The sequence below is a fragment of the Moschus berezovskii genome, chromosome 27 (assembly GCF_049115385.1).
Source record: "Moschus berezovskii isolate FMDL1 chromosome 27, NW_MosBer_1.0, whole genome shotgun sequence".
NCBI lineage: Eukaryota > Metazoa > Chordata > Mammalia > Artiodactyla > Moschidae > Moschus > Moschus berezovskii.
In genome coordinates this window covers 25,481,556-25,500,943 of record NC_142486.1, presented here as the reverse complement: position 1 = coordinate 25,500,943, position 19,388 = coordinate 25,481,556, and the positions used below count along the sequence as shown (strand labels likewise).

The following is a 19,388-nucleotide window of genomic DNA, read 5'->3' as shown; positions in this document are numbered from 1 at the left end:
TCCAAGATACAGGTGCTCCTGCTGAGGTAGCTGCTCCGGGCCTGGGCATCAGGATATTTTTAAGACCCCATGTAATACTAACATACAGATGGGGTTAGAAAATCTAATGATGTGCAGAGGTTAGGATCACTGCTGGAGAGTTTAATTCTTTCTAACACAGGCAGAAAGAATGTCACTCACCCTAAAGCACTTCCTGGGTCTCTATGTATCTGCTCCCCAAAGTGTGGTCTGCAGACCTCAGCATATGCATCACTTGGGTACTGTCAGAAATGCAGAACCCCAGGCCCCACCCCAGACCGAGTCAGAATCTGCATTTAAAAAACCCCTGGGGGATGCCTGTGCATGTGAAAGTTTGAGGCACCAAGCTTTCTAGTTCTAACTACAGACTCTGAGAGTTGGTAAAGAGCTAGGAGTGTCAGTCATTGCCTGATTTCCCTTCCCGGGTGCTTTGCAGCTGCTCAGTGTTGGTTATCACTGAAGGCCCCCTTTCTAAGTCCATGCACAGGTTAATTCCTGCAGCAGCTGCCTTGAGAAACTCTAGCAGGTTTGGGGGGTCAGCAGGGCACGGGTTTTCCCTGCTGACCCCTGGCAGCCCGTGGGCACCTGGCTGAAGTGTGAAGTCACGTTCGGTTTCTCCTCCAGCCCTGCCTGACCTGGCCTCCCTCCCTACACCCTTCAGTTCCCAGCTCCAGAGTGCCTCCTCTCACTCCCCAGACTGGCTTGGGCACTCTGCAACAGGCCCTGCTCTCCGCCTCATAACCCTCAGGCCAATTCACAATGAGTTTGTTACTGCTGTGGCATTTGATTGATGTCCCTCTGCTAGAAGTAAGCTCCGTGAGAACACGTGTCATGAATGTCTGGTGGTCTACTGAGTAAGGAGCATCTAGCGGCAGAGGATGAGATGGTTGGATGGCATCACCGACTCAGTGGACATGAATTTGAGCAAACTCCAGGAGATAGTGAAAAGCAGGGAAGCCTGGCGTGCTGCAGTCTATGGGGTCACAAAGAGTTGGACATGATGTCCTGACTGAACAACAACAGCACATAGTATTTGCTCAAAAAAAGTCATTCAGTGGGGACTGATGCCTAGTTGGCTCCTGGCCCAGGGAGCTGGACCCTGCCCGCCCCCAGCTCTGCCATCAGAGGCCACCTGTAGGCAGCGGTCCCCACTCCTGCTGCTCCCAGGTGCTGGGAACCTTTTCTAAGCTAACTGCCTCTTGACTCCAGTCACCAGATGAGGTCGAGCCTTGAATGCTTTTCAGAAGGCCAGGTCAGAGGATCAGGACATGAACTTCAGTTCCTTCTAATCTAGCAAGCACCCCAAAACTTCACCTCCAAGCAGACAGACGGTCTTCTTCTGACACCAGGAAGGAGATTGACTGGAAGAGGAGAAAATACCCCACCCGGGTAAGTCTACAAAGGGAAGTGCTTCCTTCCCTTTTTGTGCTTTCCACAGAATCTCAGACTCCAAACTGACAAAGTGGCTAGAACAAAGTATTTATTTATATATAATAACCCATCTTTTTTCAGAAGCTTTAAGATGGCATTTAGCTGTGGAAATTTGGTGTCTGTCTAGTAGTAATAATAGGAGCCAATACTTAAGGAGCACTGTCTCGAGCTGAGCACCATTCTAAGCCTTCATATGTATTAATTCATTTTGGTCTTGACCACAATCTACTGAAGTCAGGACCACTGTCCCCATTTTACAGATGAGGAAGCTGAGGCAAAGAGAAGCTGAGAAAAGTGCCAAGATCACGGAGTGAACCCTGGGAATCTTGCTGAAGGATCTGGCCCCTAACCACTGTTCTTAACCCCTCAGAGAGGACAGTCTGCGAGGGTCCAGCCTCAGCCTCCAGGAACTACTCAGAAACCCTGAGGTTCTATAGAGCTTAAGCTGCATTTCTTCTCTTTCTCTTGCTTTTTAAAATTGTGGTAAAATGCATGTAACATAAAATTTACCATTTTAACCATTCTAAGGTATGCGTGCATACACACTTGTTTCAGTCAAGTCTGACTCTTTGCCACCCCATGGACTGCAGTCCAGCAGACTTCTCTGTCCATGGGATTCTCCAGGCAAGAATACTGGAGTGGTTGCCCTCCTCCAGGGGCTCTTCCCGACCCAGGGATCGAACTCATATCTCCTGCATCTCCCGCACTACAGGCAGACTTTTCACTGCTGAGCCATCCAGGAAGCCCCAAGGTATACAGTGGCATTAAGACACTCCACATGGTGCAGCCATCACCACCATCCATCTCCAGAATCTTTACATGCTCCCAAACTAAAATTCTCTGCCTATTAAACACTAACTTTCCATTTCCCCTCCCCTCCACCCCTGATAACCTATTCTTCTTTCTTTCTCTTATCAGTTTGATTACACTAAGTACCTCATATAAGGGGAATGATACAGTATTGTCCTTTTGTGTCTGGCTTTTTACTTAGCATAATGTCCTCTAGGCTCATCCATGTTGGAGCATGTATCAGTTTCCCTTCTTTTAAGGCTGAGCAACATGCCATTGTATGTATACACCACGTTCTGTTTGTCCATTTATGTCCTGAGTGGACACTCAGGTTGGCCACTCCTCAACCCCCACCCTTCCTCCTCTGCTCTTTTTAGCTGTTGTGAATAAGGCTGCTATGAACATGAGTGTGCAAATGTCTTAAATTCTGCTTTCAATTCTTTTGGGCATATACCCAAAAGCAGAAATGCTGGATCATATGGCAATTCTATTTTTAATTTTTCAAAGAGCTGTTATCAAGCTACATTTCTTTTTTTCTTTCCTTTCTTTTTAGCTCCTACTTCCAATAACAGCCCAATAACCTCAGGGGCCAACTCCACTTTTCTTTCTAGAAGGTCTCTGGACCGCACGCTGCTGTCTCAGGAATCAAAAAGCCATTTCCCCCCTCTTTTCTTTTAAACTTCAGCTGCAAAAATTACCTGATTGAAAACTGCTGAAGAACCTCATCCCACACAGGAACGAACTGCTCAGAAAGCCCAGCCCACCGGCTAATTACAGGCTTTTACCAGGATTCTCGGCAAACGCTTAAATTGCAGATCAACCTTCCCTTTGTTAGGAAGTGTTTGGAAACATGCTAATGGGCTGGGTTTCAGATCCTTAGCCTGGAGGTGACTCTTTCCCCCAGCTGATAAATAAAGCAAGTTAGAACTTCATGGATTTGAATTCACTAGAGTCACAGTTTTGCTGAGATAGCTCCCAGCTCAGTCCACATTTCTCTATTATTCCAGCCAGTGGTCTTTCTGCAAATGCCACCCCAGCAGCGATTTTCACTCAAAGCTGTGGTTTGGAACCCTGACTGAGCATTAGAAATATCTGGGGTGCTTTAAAATACAGATACTTCTAAAGAGCCCAGGATCCCAGCTAACTTAGCTGAACCAGAGTCTCTCTGGTGGGATCTGGCCACTGGCAGCAGGTGAAAACTCCCAGCTGCTTCCAAAGCGCAGCCAAGCTTGAGACTCCCTCGCTTAGGGGGACACAGAAGTCTGCAATCCTTCCTACTCTACAAAGAATATTTTCAGTGGGCTTTTAAACTGAAAAACCTGAGCTAAGGCCTTTAAAGGAGAGAAGCAGGTCTTCCACGAATGGAGAGTATAGACCTTGTCTGATGGCCACAGGCAACAACAGCCCCCTGGAGCTGGGGGTGGGGGGGTGTCTAAACAGGGATGCAGGGTGTGAGCTAGGGGGATGGGAGTGCCGCTCTGGTTTGAGACTTCGGCCGTATGGGCTTCACATATGGGATCTAAAGTGGCTCAAAAAATAAATAAACTCAGAACTGTATGCAATATTTTCTGTTCTTCTGTGTAATTTTCCGGGGAGGGTCCTCCAGAGTTCCTATCATGGGCTCTGATGCTCTGTCACACACTTCCATCCCTGCTCCTTGGCTTTTCATCATAGTCTGCCACATGATGGTATATGATGCAGTTATTAAAAATAAGGACTTAGATCCATCCATATCTGCATTGACCTGGAGGGACTGAACACATTCACTGTTCCTGAAACAGGAGCAAGTTTCAGAATGACGTCCACAGAATGGTCCAGAAACCTCCACAAAAGAGCAGGGATTGCTAAATACACAGTTATGGAATTAATGGATAACTCTTTAAAAGAACTGACTCTTCCATAAGTGGATGACATTTGTGTGAACAAGGAGAAAAGCGTGGAGTGGGACACTCCAGGGCATTAAAGGCGGTGACTTCAGGGAGAAGGGCCTGGAAGGAGGTGAGGAAGGGAGTATAATTTCCTGCGGGCTGAGGGCTTGCTCTGTGCTTGGCACAGTGCTCAGCACTGATTATGAATGGATCTCTTTTAATCTAGGTAACAGTCCTTTGAGGTCTCCTTGTATAGTTTCCCTGTTTTACAGACGAGAGAACTGAAGCACACAGATCTTGCCCAAGGCCACAAAGTTAGGACCCAGGCTAAGCAGTGAACCCCTCTGATCTTCTGATTCTCCCTTCATACACTTCCTTCAGTTGTATCACTCACAAGCACGTGATACTCTGGTCATAAAATTTTAAGTAAAATATAACAGTGTCAGGACTTTCCACATGGGCTCTCTCAATGCCCCCCTCCCCCAATCCCTTCCTGATCTAAACGAGCAATAAGTCCTTTATTCTCAGGAGGGAGGTAGGAATCGGATTCCATGCTTGGATCCAGTCTTGGTTCAATATGGCTCCCACTGCCTGCTGGCCACCTTTAAGGAGTCAATGGAATCCCTGTCTTCTGTCTTGACCTGGAACACTGTGGACAGCAGCGTCCCCGTCTGTTGGTGACTCAATCTGGACAGAAGCCATCACAGGTTCTATCAGAAATCATTACCTCTGCTATGGCAGGCAGCCCTGATTGGATGCAGACTCTCAGGGTGACAGGTCTTGAGAAACCCTAGACCAGCCTGCCTGGAGGGGTCTTGAAACATGGAATATCTGCAATCTTGTGGATGAGAGGCAATAAGGTTGTTCAGTGGAAGGACTTCATGCAAGATTTTTCAGTTATGGCCTGCTTTCTTGGGAGACCTGTAAGCCAAGGATTCTAGACTGGATCTAAACAGATGATGGTTTCCAATTACTCTGGAGCAAGACTCCTCAAAATATGAGATCAGATCCCTAATGCCATCGTGACCTTAGTGCTTGAGGAAATGCAGATCCCTTGATCTTAGGAGCTAGCAAGACCAGAACTTGAATCCTGTCTACCAGCTGGAGCCCCTGGGTCAATTGCTCATGTTTTAAGCCTCAGCCCCTTGCCCTGTAAATTGATGAGGATGATGTTGACTTGACAGGGTGGACTATGATGAATATTAGCAATAATACAGGTGAGGTCAGTGAAAAGGACACAGGAAATAGAAACCATTACTTCTATTAAATCTGTGTTGTGGTGGTGGATGAGGGCAGCTTCTAGATGGCTTCAGTGATCCTTACTTTCCAGTATCCACACCCTTGTATAATCCCCTCCTCTTGAATGTGAAAAGTGAAGTCGCTCAGTCGTGAGCCGGACCTAGTGAATTGCTTCTAATGAGTGGAATATGGCAAAAGGGATAGGTTGTCACTTCCAAGCCTAGGTTACAAAAGGACCATAGCTTCCCTCTGGCTCATCCTCTCTTGCCTCCTCACTTGCCCACTTTAAGCCAGCTGCCATATTGTAAGTTGCCCTATGAAGCAGTCCACGCGGTAAGTAATTGGGCAAGGTCACTGGCCAACATCCAGGAAGGACCTGAGGCCCCAAGCCAATGTTCTGCAAGGAACTGAATCCTGCCAACAACTATGTGAAGAAGATTGAGAACAGATCCCCACCCAACCTTCAGGTGAGCCTTCAGATGAGACTGCAGCCCCAACCAATACCTTAACTGCAGCCCTGTCAGAGAACTGCAGCCAGAAGCACCGAGCAAAGCTGTGCCTGGATTCTTGGCCCACAGCAAATATGAGATAATAAATATTGACTGTTTTGAACCACTAAAGTTTGGGGTGATTTTGCAGCAATAGATAACAATACATCCTGGAAACAATAGATTAAATTATACTTTGGAAACAATAGATTCAGCCAGAGTATGGCACCTGAAGTCTTTCCTTAAATACCATGTCCTCTGGGAAGCCTTTCAAAATCCTCCTGAGTTAGGTGATCATATTTTCTTATGTTTCTCTATTAGACCATAAGCTACTTGAATCATCATATCATCAAAGCTCACATAGTACTTAGGATTATCTCAAAGTCATAAGTCACTTCATCTTCACAACAAACCTATGAGACAAGTACTATTATTTCCCACATTCTGTAGATGACAGAAACTGAAGCTCAGAGAGGCTAAGTAACTTGCCTAAGACTTTAGTAATTATGTGGAAGTGCCAGGAAATCTGGCTTTAAAATTCGCATTTGTAATGATTATACTCCGTGGTTCTATAAATCTTTTCCAAATTCACAAATGGTGAGTTCAAACCCAGGTAGCTAAATACCAGACATGAAGTTCTTAAATATCACCCTCTCGAGATCACCTTCTATCCCTAGGACAATATGTTGAATACGTCTCACCTGTAGTTCTCAATGTCTAGAACACCACCTACCTGTAAACACTAGGCTGGCATTTTCCAGTTCTTCTTGGGGAACTTTGAAGCTGAAGGATTCATTGTAAAAGGGATCGATTGTGCCTCTTAAGAAGGATGTCTTCTTTGTTTTCACAAGCTTGAGTCCATGTACCAGCTGAATTTTCACAAATGGGTCTGAGAATAGAGTGTTGGAGATCATGAAACCCAATACATCCATTCACCGAACTTTCCAACCATTTGACCCAGTGACCTACCCATTCTTTCATCTTTCATCAGTCCATCCATTCCAGGTTTCCACTCCTTCTTTCATTTATCCATTTCCCCATCTATCCACATATTTTTTTCTTTTTCCCATCCAGCTTCTTCTCTGCTCACCCTTTTCTCTCTTTCTCTAGCCATGAAAGATTTACTGAGCTCCCTGCATGTGTCAGGCATTGTGTTCATTTTACAGATGAAGAAACTGAGAACTGAAATAGGAAATGATTTGCTTTAAGATAAGGCTAGTGGAAGAATAGCTAGACCCAGAGCCTGTCCTAATTTTTCTGCCCTTAGAGGCCCATCATCACGTCAGTGAGCTCAAAGCCCATACAGGGGAAAATAGAGATGGCAGAATTATAACTATTATTCTTAGATCACTTTACAGCTTACAAAGAAATTCATGTACATTATCTAATTTTACGTTCGTCTAAACAACCCAATGAGATAAATATTGTTATCTCAATTTTTCAGACAGAGAATTGAGGTTTATAGAGGTTAAGTAACTTCCCCAAGGCCACATCATTTATAAGAAGTAGAACTAGGATTTGGTTCCAGGCAGTTTTACCCAGGAGCCCTTAATCATCCTATCATATTGACTCTCCCACTGTGGTGAATCTGAAACTCTCCAGCCTTAATACCATTCCCTCCACTGGCCCCTTCAAAATCTGTTTTTCCTATGTGGTTTTACTATGTGGTTTTTGAGAATACATGTTGTCTTCTAAATTCAGCTGTCACTTTATAGCAAAAGTAATTTATTTTAGCTATTGCACTTAGAAAAGACTATATTTCCACCACTGAGCTGAAGAGATCCAAGCAACCATGACTACTTTCATGATAATATCCTTTGCTGTCATGGGAAAGCTACATAAGGAGGGAATGTAATCTGTTCTATTTCATTAAAAGTCATTAAATTGGTGTGTGATAGACACTTGAAATACAGCAATGTTTCCAGAGCTGGGATTTACAAAGATGTATGCTACACTTGAAATGAGCTAGAAAAAAGAACCTCAGAAGGTGTCCACTGGTCTCACGGACTATAAAGCATTGTCAGGGCACACTACCGCCGCCTGGAGCATGGTGTCTCCATTGCAGGCATAGCATCTGGAAGGTGAAAGTGGAAGTGGCTCACTCAAGTACCACTGTTTGTGACCCGATGGACTACGCAGTCCATGGAATTCTCCAGGCCAGAATACTGGAGTGGGTAGTCTTTCCCTTCTCCAGGGGATCTTCCCAACCCAGGGATTGAACTCAGGTCTCCCACACTGCAGGCAGATTCTTTGCCAGCTGAGCCACCAGGGAAGCCCAAGAATACCAGAGTGGGTATTCTTTTTCAGAGGATCTTCCCTTTTCAGAGGGTATTCCCTTTTTCAGAGGATCTTCCTGACCCAGGAATCGAACCGGGGTCTGCTGCATCACAGGCGAATTCTTTACCAGCTGAGCTAACAGGGAAGCATAGCATCTGCACAAGCAAGTAACTTCCTCCAGGCCGCACGTGTACAAAGAGTATCCAGATTTCAGTAGTTATCACACCTGGTCTCGGTCCAACCCCCACTTCAGATGGAATGGTATCATTTACCTGCCTCATGCTAAGAGACATCTGATCATTTATTTTATCTTTTGAACTAACAGACTAGATCTGGACACTAGTTTATCCTCAGAAGGTCCTATTAATTAACAGCATCCAGGATGCAGAAAAAGAAAATCAGGTTCCCGGTGTCAAGACAAACATAGATGCCCTGTTAAAGCAATGGCAGAAGGAGGGGCCACACTGTACCTGAACCTTGGCTCACATCTGTCTGAAGAAGTTGCTTGGCTCGAATGACATCAACGTTCAGCCTCCCAGCACTCGGGAGATAATTCAGTGACAGAAGCAGCTCCCCGAGTTCTACCTCATTCTGTGGAGAAAGGATATAATCAGGAAGTTGCATTTTTTTGTATTTCTTTTGCACCTCTCATTCAGGAAATTGATTCGAGCAGCTCACAAACAGACTTCTATGGGTGGATCAGCTGACGGAGGGTACCTCTTCTTCTGACTTCTCTTAACCTCTTTCCCCAATTATTTTCTTCCATCCATGTCAGAAAGTTTGTTCTGCTTTTAGAATGTTTAAGAGCAGCAACAACATAGTAAGAACAAAAGCATCAATAATGATAATAAATAAATGCCACATGCCAAGTACTGTGCTGAGTACCTTACATGAAATTATTAGTTCAATCTTCACATTTAACAGAAGAGGAAACTGAGGCTTGGAGGAGACAGAGGCTCAGAAACATGTCCAAGGCCACACAGCTAGAAAGTGGTAGTGCTGACACTTGGACCGAGGGAGGCTGATTCCAGACTCTCTGACCACTGTGCTAGCCTGCCTTCCAGCAGGATACTGGGGAGGCAGACCACCCTGCAGGGAGACCGTCCTGCAGGCTCTCATATTGTTCTCAGGTAATTCCCAGACCTTATATTATTTTATCTGTGACATTTTAACAGGTTGAGAAATCTGTTTTCAACCTGCAGGCTGAGCCCACAAAAAGCCTGTGCTTCTAGCCTCACCACAGCAAGCTCGGGCTGTAACATCCCTTGTTGAAGAGTATCCGTTCCTTTGCTGTTAATACAACCAAATTATGGGAAGTTGCGGGACGTTCACATACACACCCAGTGCATGACTCCATTCTTCCAACAGTACCAAGAAACAAGAGTTATCCCTGTAAACATTTTTTTAATTGTAGAAAACTTCAAATGCAAATTAAACAGTCCAGTTTAATTAATCTCCATATACCCATCACCCAATTATACCAATTATCAACATGCTGCGACATGTTTCATCTGGTCTTAGTCCATACAGGCTGCTATAAAAACAAAATACCACAGGCTGGGGAGCTTATAAACAACAGAAACTTCTCTCTCACAGTTCTGGACACTGGAAGATCAGGGTGCCTGCATGGTTGGATGAGGGCCCTCTTCAGGGTGGCAGACTTCTTAGCAGAGGGCTGGGAAGCTCTCTGGAGTTTTAATAAGGGCACTAATCCCATTCATGGGGGGCTCCACCTTCATGACCTAATCACTTCCCAAAGGCTGAGCATTCTAACACCGTTACATTGCATGCTAGCATTCTAAACATGTGAACTTCCCGGGGGGGTGGCGGGGGGAGTGGACCACAGACATTCAGACCATAGCACATCTATACCCTGTCTTGTAAAAAAAAACTTTAGCTGCATATTTTAAACCAAGTCCCAGACATGACGTTATTTTACCTATGTGTCTTTTAGAGTGCCTTTCTGATAAGGACATTAGAACAAATATTGTGGACTTCCATGGTGATTCAGTGGTTGAGAATCTGCCTGCTCATGCAGGGGACATGGGTTGGATTCCTAGTCCAGGAAGACTGCACATGCCACAAAGCAACTAAGCCCAAGCACCACCACTACTGAAGCCTGCACCCTAGAGCCTGGGCTCTGCGACAAAAGACGTCGCAATGAAAAGTCCACGTACTGCAATGAAGAGTAGCCCCCGCTGGTCTAAACTAGAGAAAGCCCACGAGCAGCAATGAGGACCCAGCACAGCCAGAAATAAATAAATAAAAACCCAAGCATTTTTAGTGTGGGAAATTTCCAATCATATTCAAAAGCAGAAGCATATAAGAAGCTTCCTCATAGCACCACCACTCAGCTTCAACAATTACTATCACATGGCCAATCTTGGTTCACCTAAACCCTCATCCAACTCCTCATCTTATTCTGAAGTAATTCCCAAACATCACATTATTTTATCTGTAATATGCTAGCATTTATCTCTAAATGGTGAGATTGATCTATCTGTCTATCCATCCATCCATCCTTCGTCCATACACCCACTAGCCCACCCATAATCTCTGTCTCTTTTGGTGTCCGTCATTTGAACAAGTCAATACCAAGTGGCAGCTCTAGAACAATGCTTGGTACACGCAGATACTCAAAAAACATTTGTTGACTGGATGAAGAGTCAAACCAAAATATTTCTGAACCCACTGAGTTAGGCACCAAACATGAAACAGCCTTGGAAATCAACTCAGAGGATGCTGACTGGCAGCCTGTAGATACGTTTTGTTTGGTTCACATCATGTTTAAACAGATAATTACTTGCTAACTTTTATAAAATTCAAGAATCAAGATTTTTCACACACAAAAAGCCTAGATTTCTTGCCTTTCTTGAAAAACCGGAAGGTCTGGCAAGGCTGAGCCCACATCCCCACCTGGCAACATCTGGGCACAATGCAGTGCCCTCCAGATAGGATCTGTCTCTTCATTTCATGAAGGTCCCACTTGTCTTCCTGCAACCTTTACAATCTTCCTGTCCAGCTCTGGGCACACAAGCTTGCAGATTTTTCAAGAAAGAAATGGCCAACTCAGTGGGCTGAGTAATCAGAGAAGTTCAGAGCCCTTGACACATTTGCTAAGGGTTTCCTTCTTGTTCTCAAAGGCCTGGAATACATGTTTGTCCTCAGGCAAGGAATGCTGTGCATTATGCTGGTGCCCAGGCCAGGGAGAAGCCATTCGAAAGTCCTGTGGGCTTTGTTTCTCCCAGGTTTGTAAGTCAGAGTGATGCCTTCCCTGCTTCTAAAATGAACCAGCATCTCATCTCATAATGCAACTGTATACACAGGGATCAGGATTTGTAATTCAGTCAGCTGAGCTGCATAAACAGGACCAAAAAAACCAGATTCAACCAATCTAGTCATCGAGGGTAGTTTGTTTAGAGATGGGCTCAACCGAGGAACAATTTAGGATGACAAGAAATCAGCCTAAATACACAGACCAGTGGTTCTCAACTGGAGACAATTTTGTCCTCAGGGCACACTTGCCAATGTCTGAAGACATCTTGCGTTGTCACAGCTATGGCGGGGGATGCTCCTGGTACCCTTCCCTTTGTAGAGTACCCATATCGATTGGACAGCCACCACCCCAAACAAAGAATGACCCAACCTCAAATGGCAACAGTGCTGAGGTTGAGAAACACTGGAGAGACAAGGGAAAGGGAGACAGCAGTCTCCTTGATATGAACAAAAAGAGAGTAAATATTCTTTAACCCAACAGTTCCATTTCCAGCAACCTACCCTACAGACATCACCACACAAAATGTGTCAGGATGTGAGCACACAAGGGTAATGAGTACTTATCACGGCTTCCGTTGATTGCCTGTGGGCCTACTATGTGCCTGGACTGGAATGAGATATGATGCCTGCGTCATGGAATATACATTCGAGAAGTGGAGACAATAAACAGACTAAAAAACAAGTCACGAATGAGGTGATTTCAGATAATGCTGAGTACTAGGAGGAAAGCTCCATCAGGGCAAGGGAGATGCGGGACCTTTCTGGGGAAGATATATTATATATCTTGATTGTGGCAGCTGTTTCACAGGTGCAGTTGCCCCCAAATCAATACACTATAGATTTAAAATGTATGTGTTTATGGCATATGGGCTTCCCTGGTGGCTCAGACGGTAAAGAATCTGCCTGCAACACAGGAGGCTGGGGTTCAGTCCCTGGGTTAGGAAGATTCCTTGGAGAAGGAAACGGCAACCCATTCGAGTATTCTAGCCTGGAGAATTGCATGGACAGAGAGAGGAGCCTGGTGGGCTACAGTCCATGGCGCCACAAAGAACTAGACACAACTGAGTGACTAACACTTCCACTTTTCATTTACTGCATATAAATTATACCTCAGTAAAGCAGGGGGCAGAAATCTAAAGCAAGCACGCAGAGCAGAATATTAGCCCTTGTCAAGTCTGGGAGATGGGCAGGTGGGTATTGTATGTTTTCTGTTAGAAATATTTCATTTAAAAACACAAATAAAAATACATAATAAAAAAGAAAGGGAACACATCTACACCCGGGGTGGATTCATGTCAATGTATGGCAAAACCAACCAATATAATATTGTAAAGTAATTAGCCTCCAATAAAAAATTTAAAAAAAAAAAGAAAATCAGGCAGAGATGGTGACTGACGGGGCACACACGGGGGCTGCCATGTCGGCCAGGGTGGTTGGCGGGCAAGGCCTCTCTGTGAGGGGAGACTGTTCAGTTCAGTGGCTCAGTCGTGTCTGACTCTTTGCAACCCCATGAATCACAGCACGCCAGGCCTCCCTGTCCATCACCAACTCCCGAGTTCACTCAAACTCATGTCCATTGAGTCGGTGATGCCATTCAGCCATCTCATCCTCTGTCATCCCCTTCTTCTCCCGCCCCCAATCCCTCCCAGCATCAGAGTCTTTTCCAGTGAGTCAACTCTTCGCATGAGGTGGCCAAAGTATTGGAGTTTCAGCTTCAGCATCAGTCCTTCCAGTGAACACCCAGGATTGATCTCCTTTAGGATGAACTGGTTGGATCTCCTTGCAGTCTAAGGGACTCTCAAGAGTCTTCTCCAACCCCACAGTTCAGAAGCATCAATTCTTTTGCACTCAGCTTTCTTTCTAGTCCAACTCTCACATCCATACCTGACCACTGGAAAAACCATAGCCTTGACTAGATGGACATTTGTTGACAAAATAATGTCTCTGCTTTTTAATATGCTGCCTAGGTTGGTCGTAACTTTCCTTCCAAGCAGTAAGTGTCTTTTAATTTCATGGCTGCAATCACCATCCACGGTGATTTTGGAGCCCCCAAAAATAAAGTCAGCCACTGTTTGCACTGAGGGGAGATTGGAGGCATGTTAAGTGCGGAGAGGGACACGCCAGGCAGAGAGAAAAACAAGTGAAAAGAGGCAGGAACAAAGCCAGTGGGTTTTAGAACAGAGGGAAGGCCAGGGAGGGTGAGAGGAGCTGGATTCTGTAAGGGTCCACAGAGCCAGAGAAAGCTGCCCTGTGGCTGACCCAGTGGGAGCCTTCTCACGCCCCAGCTGCCAGTGCAAAGAGATGGATGAATAGAGAGGGACCCGAGGCCAGTTCCCAGCCCTCAGCTCCTAAGAGGCCCTCAAGCCCTCTCTAAGTAGAGTGCTTCCTGGAGAGGGCTGCTCGCCTCCTCCCCGGGGCCATTGACTGAACCCTCAACAAGGCAGCTTCCTGGTGTCATCACTTTTCTGAGAAGGTTGTTTTTCATCTGAAGAAAAAAAAAAGTGAAGCTCTTTTAGCCTTCACTCCCTTAGTAGGATACAAGCTGGCAGCCCTCTCCGGGTGCCCCCCACCCCCAACCTACACAAGCACATCAAGGTTTTCATGCTCTGTTTTTCCAGGAAAGCAGGTCCATTGATCTAGCCGTTCTTTCTCTCTGTCTCGGGAGTGATCAACTTGCAAGACAGTTGTCTGGAATTCAGGGAACAGTTGGTAGAAATAAAAAAGGAGACTAACTGAGCAATATCGAAGGCTTGATTTATTTAACAAACATTCATTCAACAGTTACTGGGGCCTGGGCCTGGGAAGTCATGATCATGGTAATTACAGCAAACTTTTAGGAAGAAAGCACCCTGGACCAGGCATTGATCCTGGCAAGCTAAGGCTCAATCTCATTTCTTCCCCTAATAGCCTAGAGATTTCCATTTTACAGATGAAGAGATTTTAGCTCAGGGACACCAACAGACTCAAGATATCACGAGGAAGGACAGGAGGCAAGCTCTGTCCCTACATTAACTCTCACATCATGTTGCTGCTAATTAAAGCATGATCCTAGCCATCAACAGGTCAATCAAGGGGGAAGACTAGGGAAAGTATGGAAAAAAAAAAAGAAAATAACAAGTGTTGGCACAGATGTGGAGAAACTGGAACCCTGTACATGGCTGCTGGGGACGTAAAATGCTATAGCCACTCTTCTACTAAACAGTTTGGCCATTCCATGAAACATACAGATATGCTATGACCCAGCAATTTCACTCCTAGGTATATACCCAAGAGAACAGAAAAATGTGCACATGAATTTCACAGTTGCACTATTCACAGTAGGCAAAGGGGGAAACAGCCCAAATGTCCATCAATGGATGAATGGATTAACAAACTATGATTCATACAATGGTGTTATTCAGTCATGAAAATGAATGAAGTAGTGATATTTGCTTCAATATTGTGTAGATGAGCCTCAAAAACATGATGCTAGGTGAAAGAAGCCAGACACAAAATCACATATTGTGTGGTTCCATTTATGAGCTATCCAGAATCAGTAAATCCATAGAGACAAAAATCAGATTAGTGGTTGTCAGGATCTGGGAGGAGGGGAAGATGGGAGTGACTGCTTAGTGAGTACAGGGTCTCCCCTGGAGATAGAAATGTTTTGGAATGAAAGGCGATGGTCTTACAACACTGAGAATGTACTAAGTGCCACTGAAATGTATACTTTCAGATGGTTAAACTGATGTTATGTGAATTTCACCTCAATTAAAAAATGTAATATGTCCTAGGTGTTAATAAGCCATGTGAACCAGGCTGAATACAAGACTGAAGCACAATCCACTCTGGGGAGGGGTGTGATCAGGGAAGACTTCTTCACACAGGATGCATTAAGTTAATCCCCAACAGACAGGCAGGATGTGTTGACTCAGCTGATCACGGCAGTCACTTCAAAATACATACGAAATACATACAAAATTCTGTATATGTCACCACATTGTATACCTTAAACTTACACAGTGTTATATGTCAATTATATCTCAATAAAGTTAGAAAAAAGAAAGAGAAGTAGGATTCTGTCCATCAAATGATGCAGGAAGGGGCACCCCTCACAGATAAAACAGAATGAAGGAATCCTTCACTGCAGTCCTGGCACCCTTTGCTGCTCTGGTCCTGAACAATCTTGATGTTACTAACATAAAGTCCGAGTTGTTGCTGTTGTTCAGTTGTTTGCTGCTAAGTCACTTCAGTCGTGTCCAACTCTGTGTGACCCCATAGACGGAAGCCCACCAGGCTCCCCCATCCCTGGGATTCTCCAGGCAAGAACACAGGAGTGGGTTGCCACCTCCTTCTCCATGTTCAGTTGTTTAGTCATGTCCAACTCTTTTGTGACCCCATGGACTGTAGCCCACCAGGCTCCTCTGTCCTTGGATTTCCGAGTAACTTGCTATTAATAACATAGTAGCCAAAGAGGATTAATAATTTATATTTCTCAAATAAATGAGTGAGGATTCTCTTTACAAATAGGGGCTTCCCAAGTGGCTCAGTGGGTAAAGAATCCACACAGAAGATGAGGGTTTGATCCATTGGTTGGGAAGATCCCTGGAGAAGGAAATAGCAACCCACTCCAGTATTCTCGCCTGGGAAACCTCATGGACTGAGGAGCCTGGCGGGCTACAGCCCATGGGGTCACAAAGAGTCGGATATGACTAAAGCAAATGAGCATTCGTTACGGAGCGACTTCACTTTCACTTTCATGCATTGGAGAAGGAAATAGCAACCCACTCCAGTATTCTCGCCTGGGAAACCTCATGGACTGAGGAGCCTGGCGGGGTACAGCCCATGGGGTCACAAAGAGTCGGATATGACTAAAGCAAATGAGCGTTCGTTACGGAGCGACTTCACTTTCACTTTCATGCATTGGAGAAGGAAATGGCAACTCACTCCAGTGTTCTTGTCTGGAGAATCCCAGGGACGGGGAAGGCTGGTGGGCTGCCGTCTACGGGGTCACACAGAGTTGGACACGACTGAAGTGACTTAGCAGCAGCAGCAGCAGCATCAGTGCTCACTACAGGTAATATTATCTTCACTCATTTGAATTCTTGGTTTTTGTTTGTCTAATTTTTAAGTGGGAAAGACAATGCTGGCTGAAGACGTATGCTCTGAGCCCCTACAAGTGGGGGATGCCCCCCATCTCCACTCCAAGTAAAAAAGACAGAAATATATTTTTTGGCAAGAATTTGGTATTTCAGAAGTTATCCTGAAGTGCCCCTTGCGGGGAATTTAGACCACTGCCAGGATAAACAGTTGAGAATAACCATCTTGAACAACGAACGATGAGAGGCTGTATCATTATCTCAAGGTCAAACCTTAACCCAGCTCTGAAGGTGGAGGGCCTTTGCTACCCTGGGGGCCTCTGCCCGTGAATGTGCCCATATATGGACAACATGTACTGGACATCAAGCCCAAGGGCGGAATGTTTTCAGAGGGTTTCTGGAGCCAGTATCCCCTTAGTCCCTCCTCCCTAGAAGAAGAAGTACCTGGTGCTAAATTTAAAAGCTGACCAGCACAGCTGGTAAGGAGCTCAGAACATGGCCACAGAAAAAGCAGAACCACCTACTTCAGTAGCTCCCCAACCTGACCCCCGCCCCGAGGGATCATGGAATTTATAGTGATCTCTGTGGACACCCATGACATACTTTCACCAATCTTGGGCAATTATGCCTTCCCTGCAACCTAAGTCTGCCGTCACCACAACCTCCCGAGATACTGGCAGTGTCTGGAGACATTTTTGGTTATCACTATTGGGGAAGGGGTTGCTACTGACACCTAGTGGGTGGAGGCCAGCGATGCAGCTAAATATCCTACAAAACACAGGACATCCCCCCTCCCCCCACCCCAACAAACACACACACAGGACACAGAATGATCTGGCCCAAAATATCAATAGTGCTGAGGCTGAGAAATCATAATAAAACCTATGAACCTTGTACTGGTTCAGACTCTTCTCTTACATGTGATTCTAGCCTGAACAAGATGGACAGGGAGGCCTGGCGTGCTGTGATTCATGGGGTCGTAAAGAGTCGGACACGACTGAGCGACTGAACTGAACTGAACTGAGCCTGAACAAATGTTAACAGCAACTAAAGACTTTGAATTTTACTCCAACAACTAGGAGGAAAGTCCATACACTGTCTCCGCTGAACTTGTCTTGGGTAGTCTCTCCAGACTGGAAGACGCCACAGCACCAGCCGTAAGTCAAAGATCAAGCTACGATTCCCATCCTTTTCTTCACTGCAAGCAGAAACCCAAGCACCAGGTACAAACTCCTTCTGGGAGATGTGTTCAACCAGCCCGAGGAGAATGGATTACTTACTTTGAGGGGATCGCCAGTGCTATGGAGTCCTCTTTATCCAACTCAAATTTCATCTGATAAGGTTGGCATGTCAGAGTTGGAAGAACTGGATTCAGTATTCTAGGTTTATAAAAGAAAACAGAGCTAGGCCATTCTCTCACTTCCCTGCTTAATACCCTCCATCACTCTTAGAATGAAATTCAAAGTCCTTAGCCTAGGACTTTCAACATGATTTGTCAGCCTTGGCACTTCTGCCATTTGGGGGCTGATCATTCTGTGTTGATCTCTAGTACTTCGGCCATTACATGCAAAAAGCCAACTCACTGGAAAAGACCCTGATGCTGGGAAAGATCGAGAGCAGGAGGAGAAGAGGGCAACAGAGGATGAGATGGTTAGATGGCATCATCGACTCAATGGACGTGAGTTTGAGCAAACTAGGAGATGGTGAAGGACAGGGAAGTCTGGCATGCCGCATCCATGGGGCCGCAAAGAACTGGACAAAACCCAGCGATTCAACAACATTCTGTGTTGTGGGGCTGTCCTGGCCACTGTAGGATGTTTATCAGCATCCCTGGTCCCTACCCACTAGATGCCAGCAGCACCACCCCTAACTGTGACAACCCGGAATGTCTCTAGACATTGCCAAAGGTTCCCTTGGGGCAAAATCACCCAGATGAGAACCACTTGTCTACCAGGATCTTAAATAATCTGACCCCTGCTTCCATCTCAGACCTCATCCAGCTGCCATGCCTGCTTTTGCTCTATTCCTTGAAAACACAAGGCCATTCCTACCCCAAGGCTTGCTGTTCCCTCAGCCTGGGAATCTCAACTCAAATGTCACCTCCTCCCCTAGGCTTTCCATGACCACCCAGTGGACCAGAGCCCCCTGCCTCCATCACGTTCTACCACATCACCTTGTTCTTCTTCCTTCATGGCGCTCGTCCGTCTCTCCACCACTATCTGCAGAGTAGCAGGAAGAACTTGAGGCCAGAGGCCATGAGACCAAGCTATGCGGCCCCAACGGGGAGGCCCCCTGCACCACATCCCAGACAAGAGCGGTCATCATCACAATGTCTGTCACCGGCCCTACCCAAGAAAACTGAAGCTGAGCTGGGAGAAGGACCGGTGACTGGCACCACACCTGCCATCTCCTGATTCAAGGCAACGTTGCAAATAGGTCTCATTTCCTTTTTAAAGGGCCTGATGAACTTCCTTTGGTTGAACCACGTCGGGTAGGCTTAGGAAAACAGAAATAGTTCATCTGTAAATTACTCAAATGAATCCAGAAGCCACCCTGCCAGCCCCCCAGCAGCCCTGCTTTCCACTCAGAGAAAAACTCTGCCTGCCTGCAACCTCTGAACACAGCTAAGTCTTCATCAATAAAAGGGAAATCAAAGAAAACCATTTGGGACAAAAGACACTTTCTGGGAAAAAACAGCCGGCTCTCCTCCTGACAGACTTCCTTTGAAGTGCTTGGAGGGCACCCTTGCTCTCACTCACCGAGCAGAGGGTTTCAGATGTGTGCACACACTTTTAATGATGCCCAAACACAGCTGCTGTGTGCTCATGCCTTTGCTCCCATGATTCAGGAGAAACCTTTTGTCTCTTAATTTACTGCACAAACAATATTAAATTAGGAATGGATTTTTTTAAAAAGCAAAATTC

At 45.6% G+C, this 19,388-nt stretch overlaps 1 protein-coding gene across 2 annotated transcripts in view; it reads right to left on the bottom strand.

Moving 5' to 3' along the window:
• SYT17 (synaptotagmin 17) overlaps positions 1-19,388 on the bottom strand; it is an 89,923-nt gene that overhangs the window by 29,704 nt on the left and 40,831 nt on the right. For both annotated transcript variants that reach the window (XM_055409568.2, XM_088833061.1), the window contains exons 6-7: positions 8,581-8,701; positions 6,567-6,722 (exon numbers count right to left, since the gene is read on the bottom strand). In XM_055409568.2, coding sequence (XP_055265543.2) covers positions 6,567-6,722; positions 8,581-8,701 — 277 coding nt within the window. The remainder of the gene's footprint in view (positions 1-6,566; positions 6,723-8,580; positions 8,702-19,388) is intronic.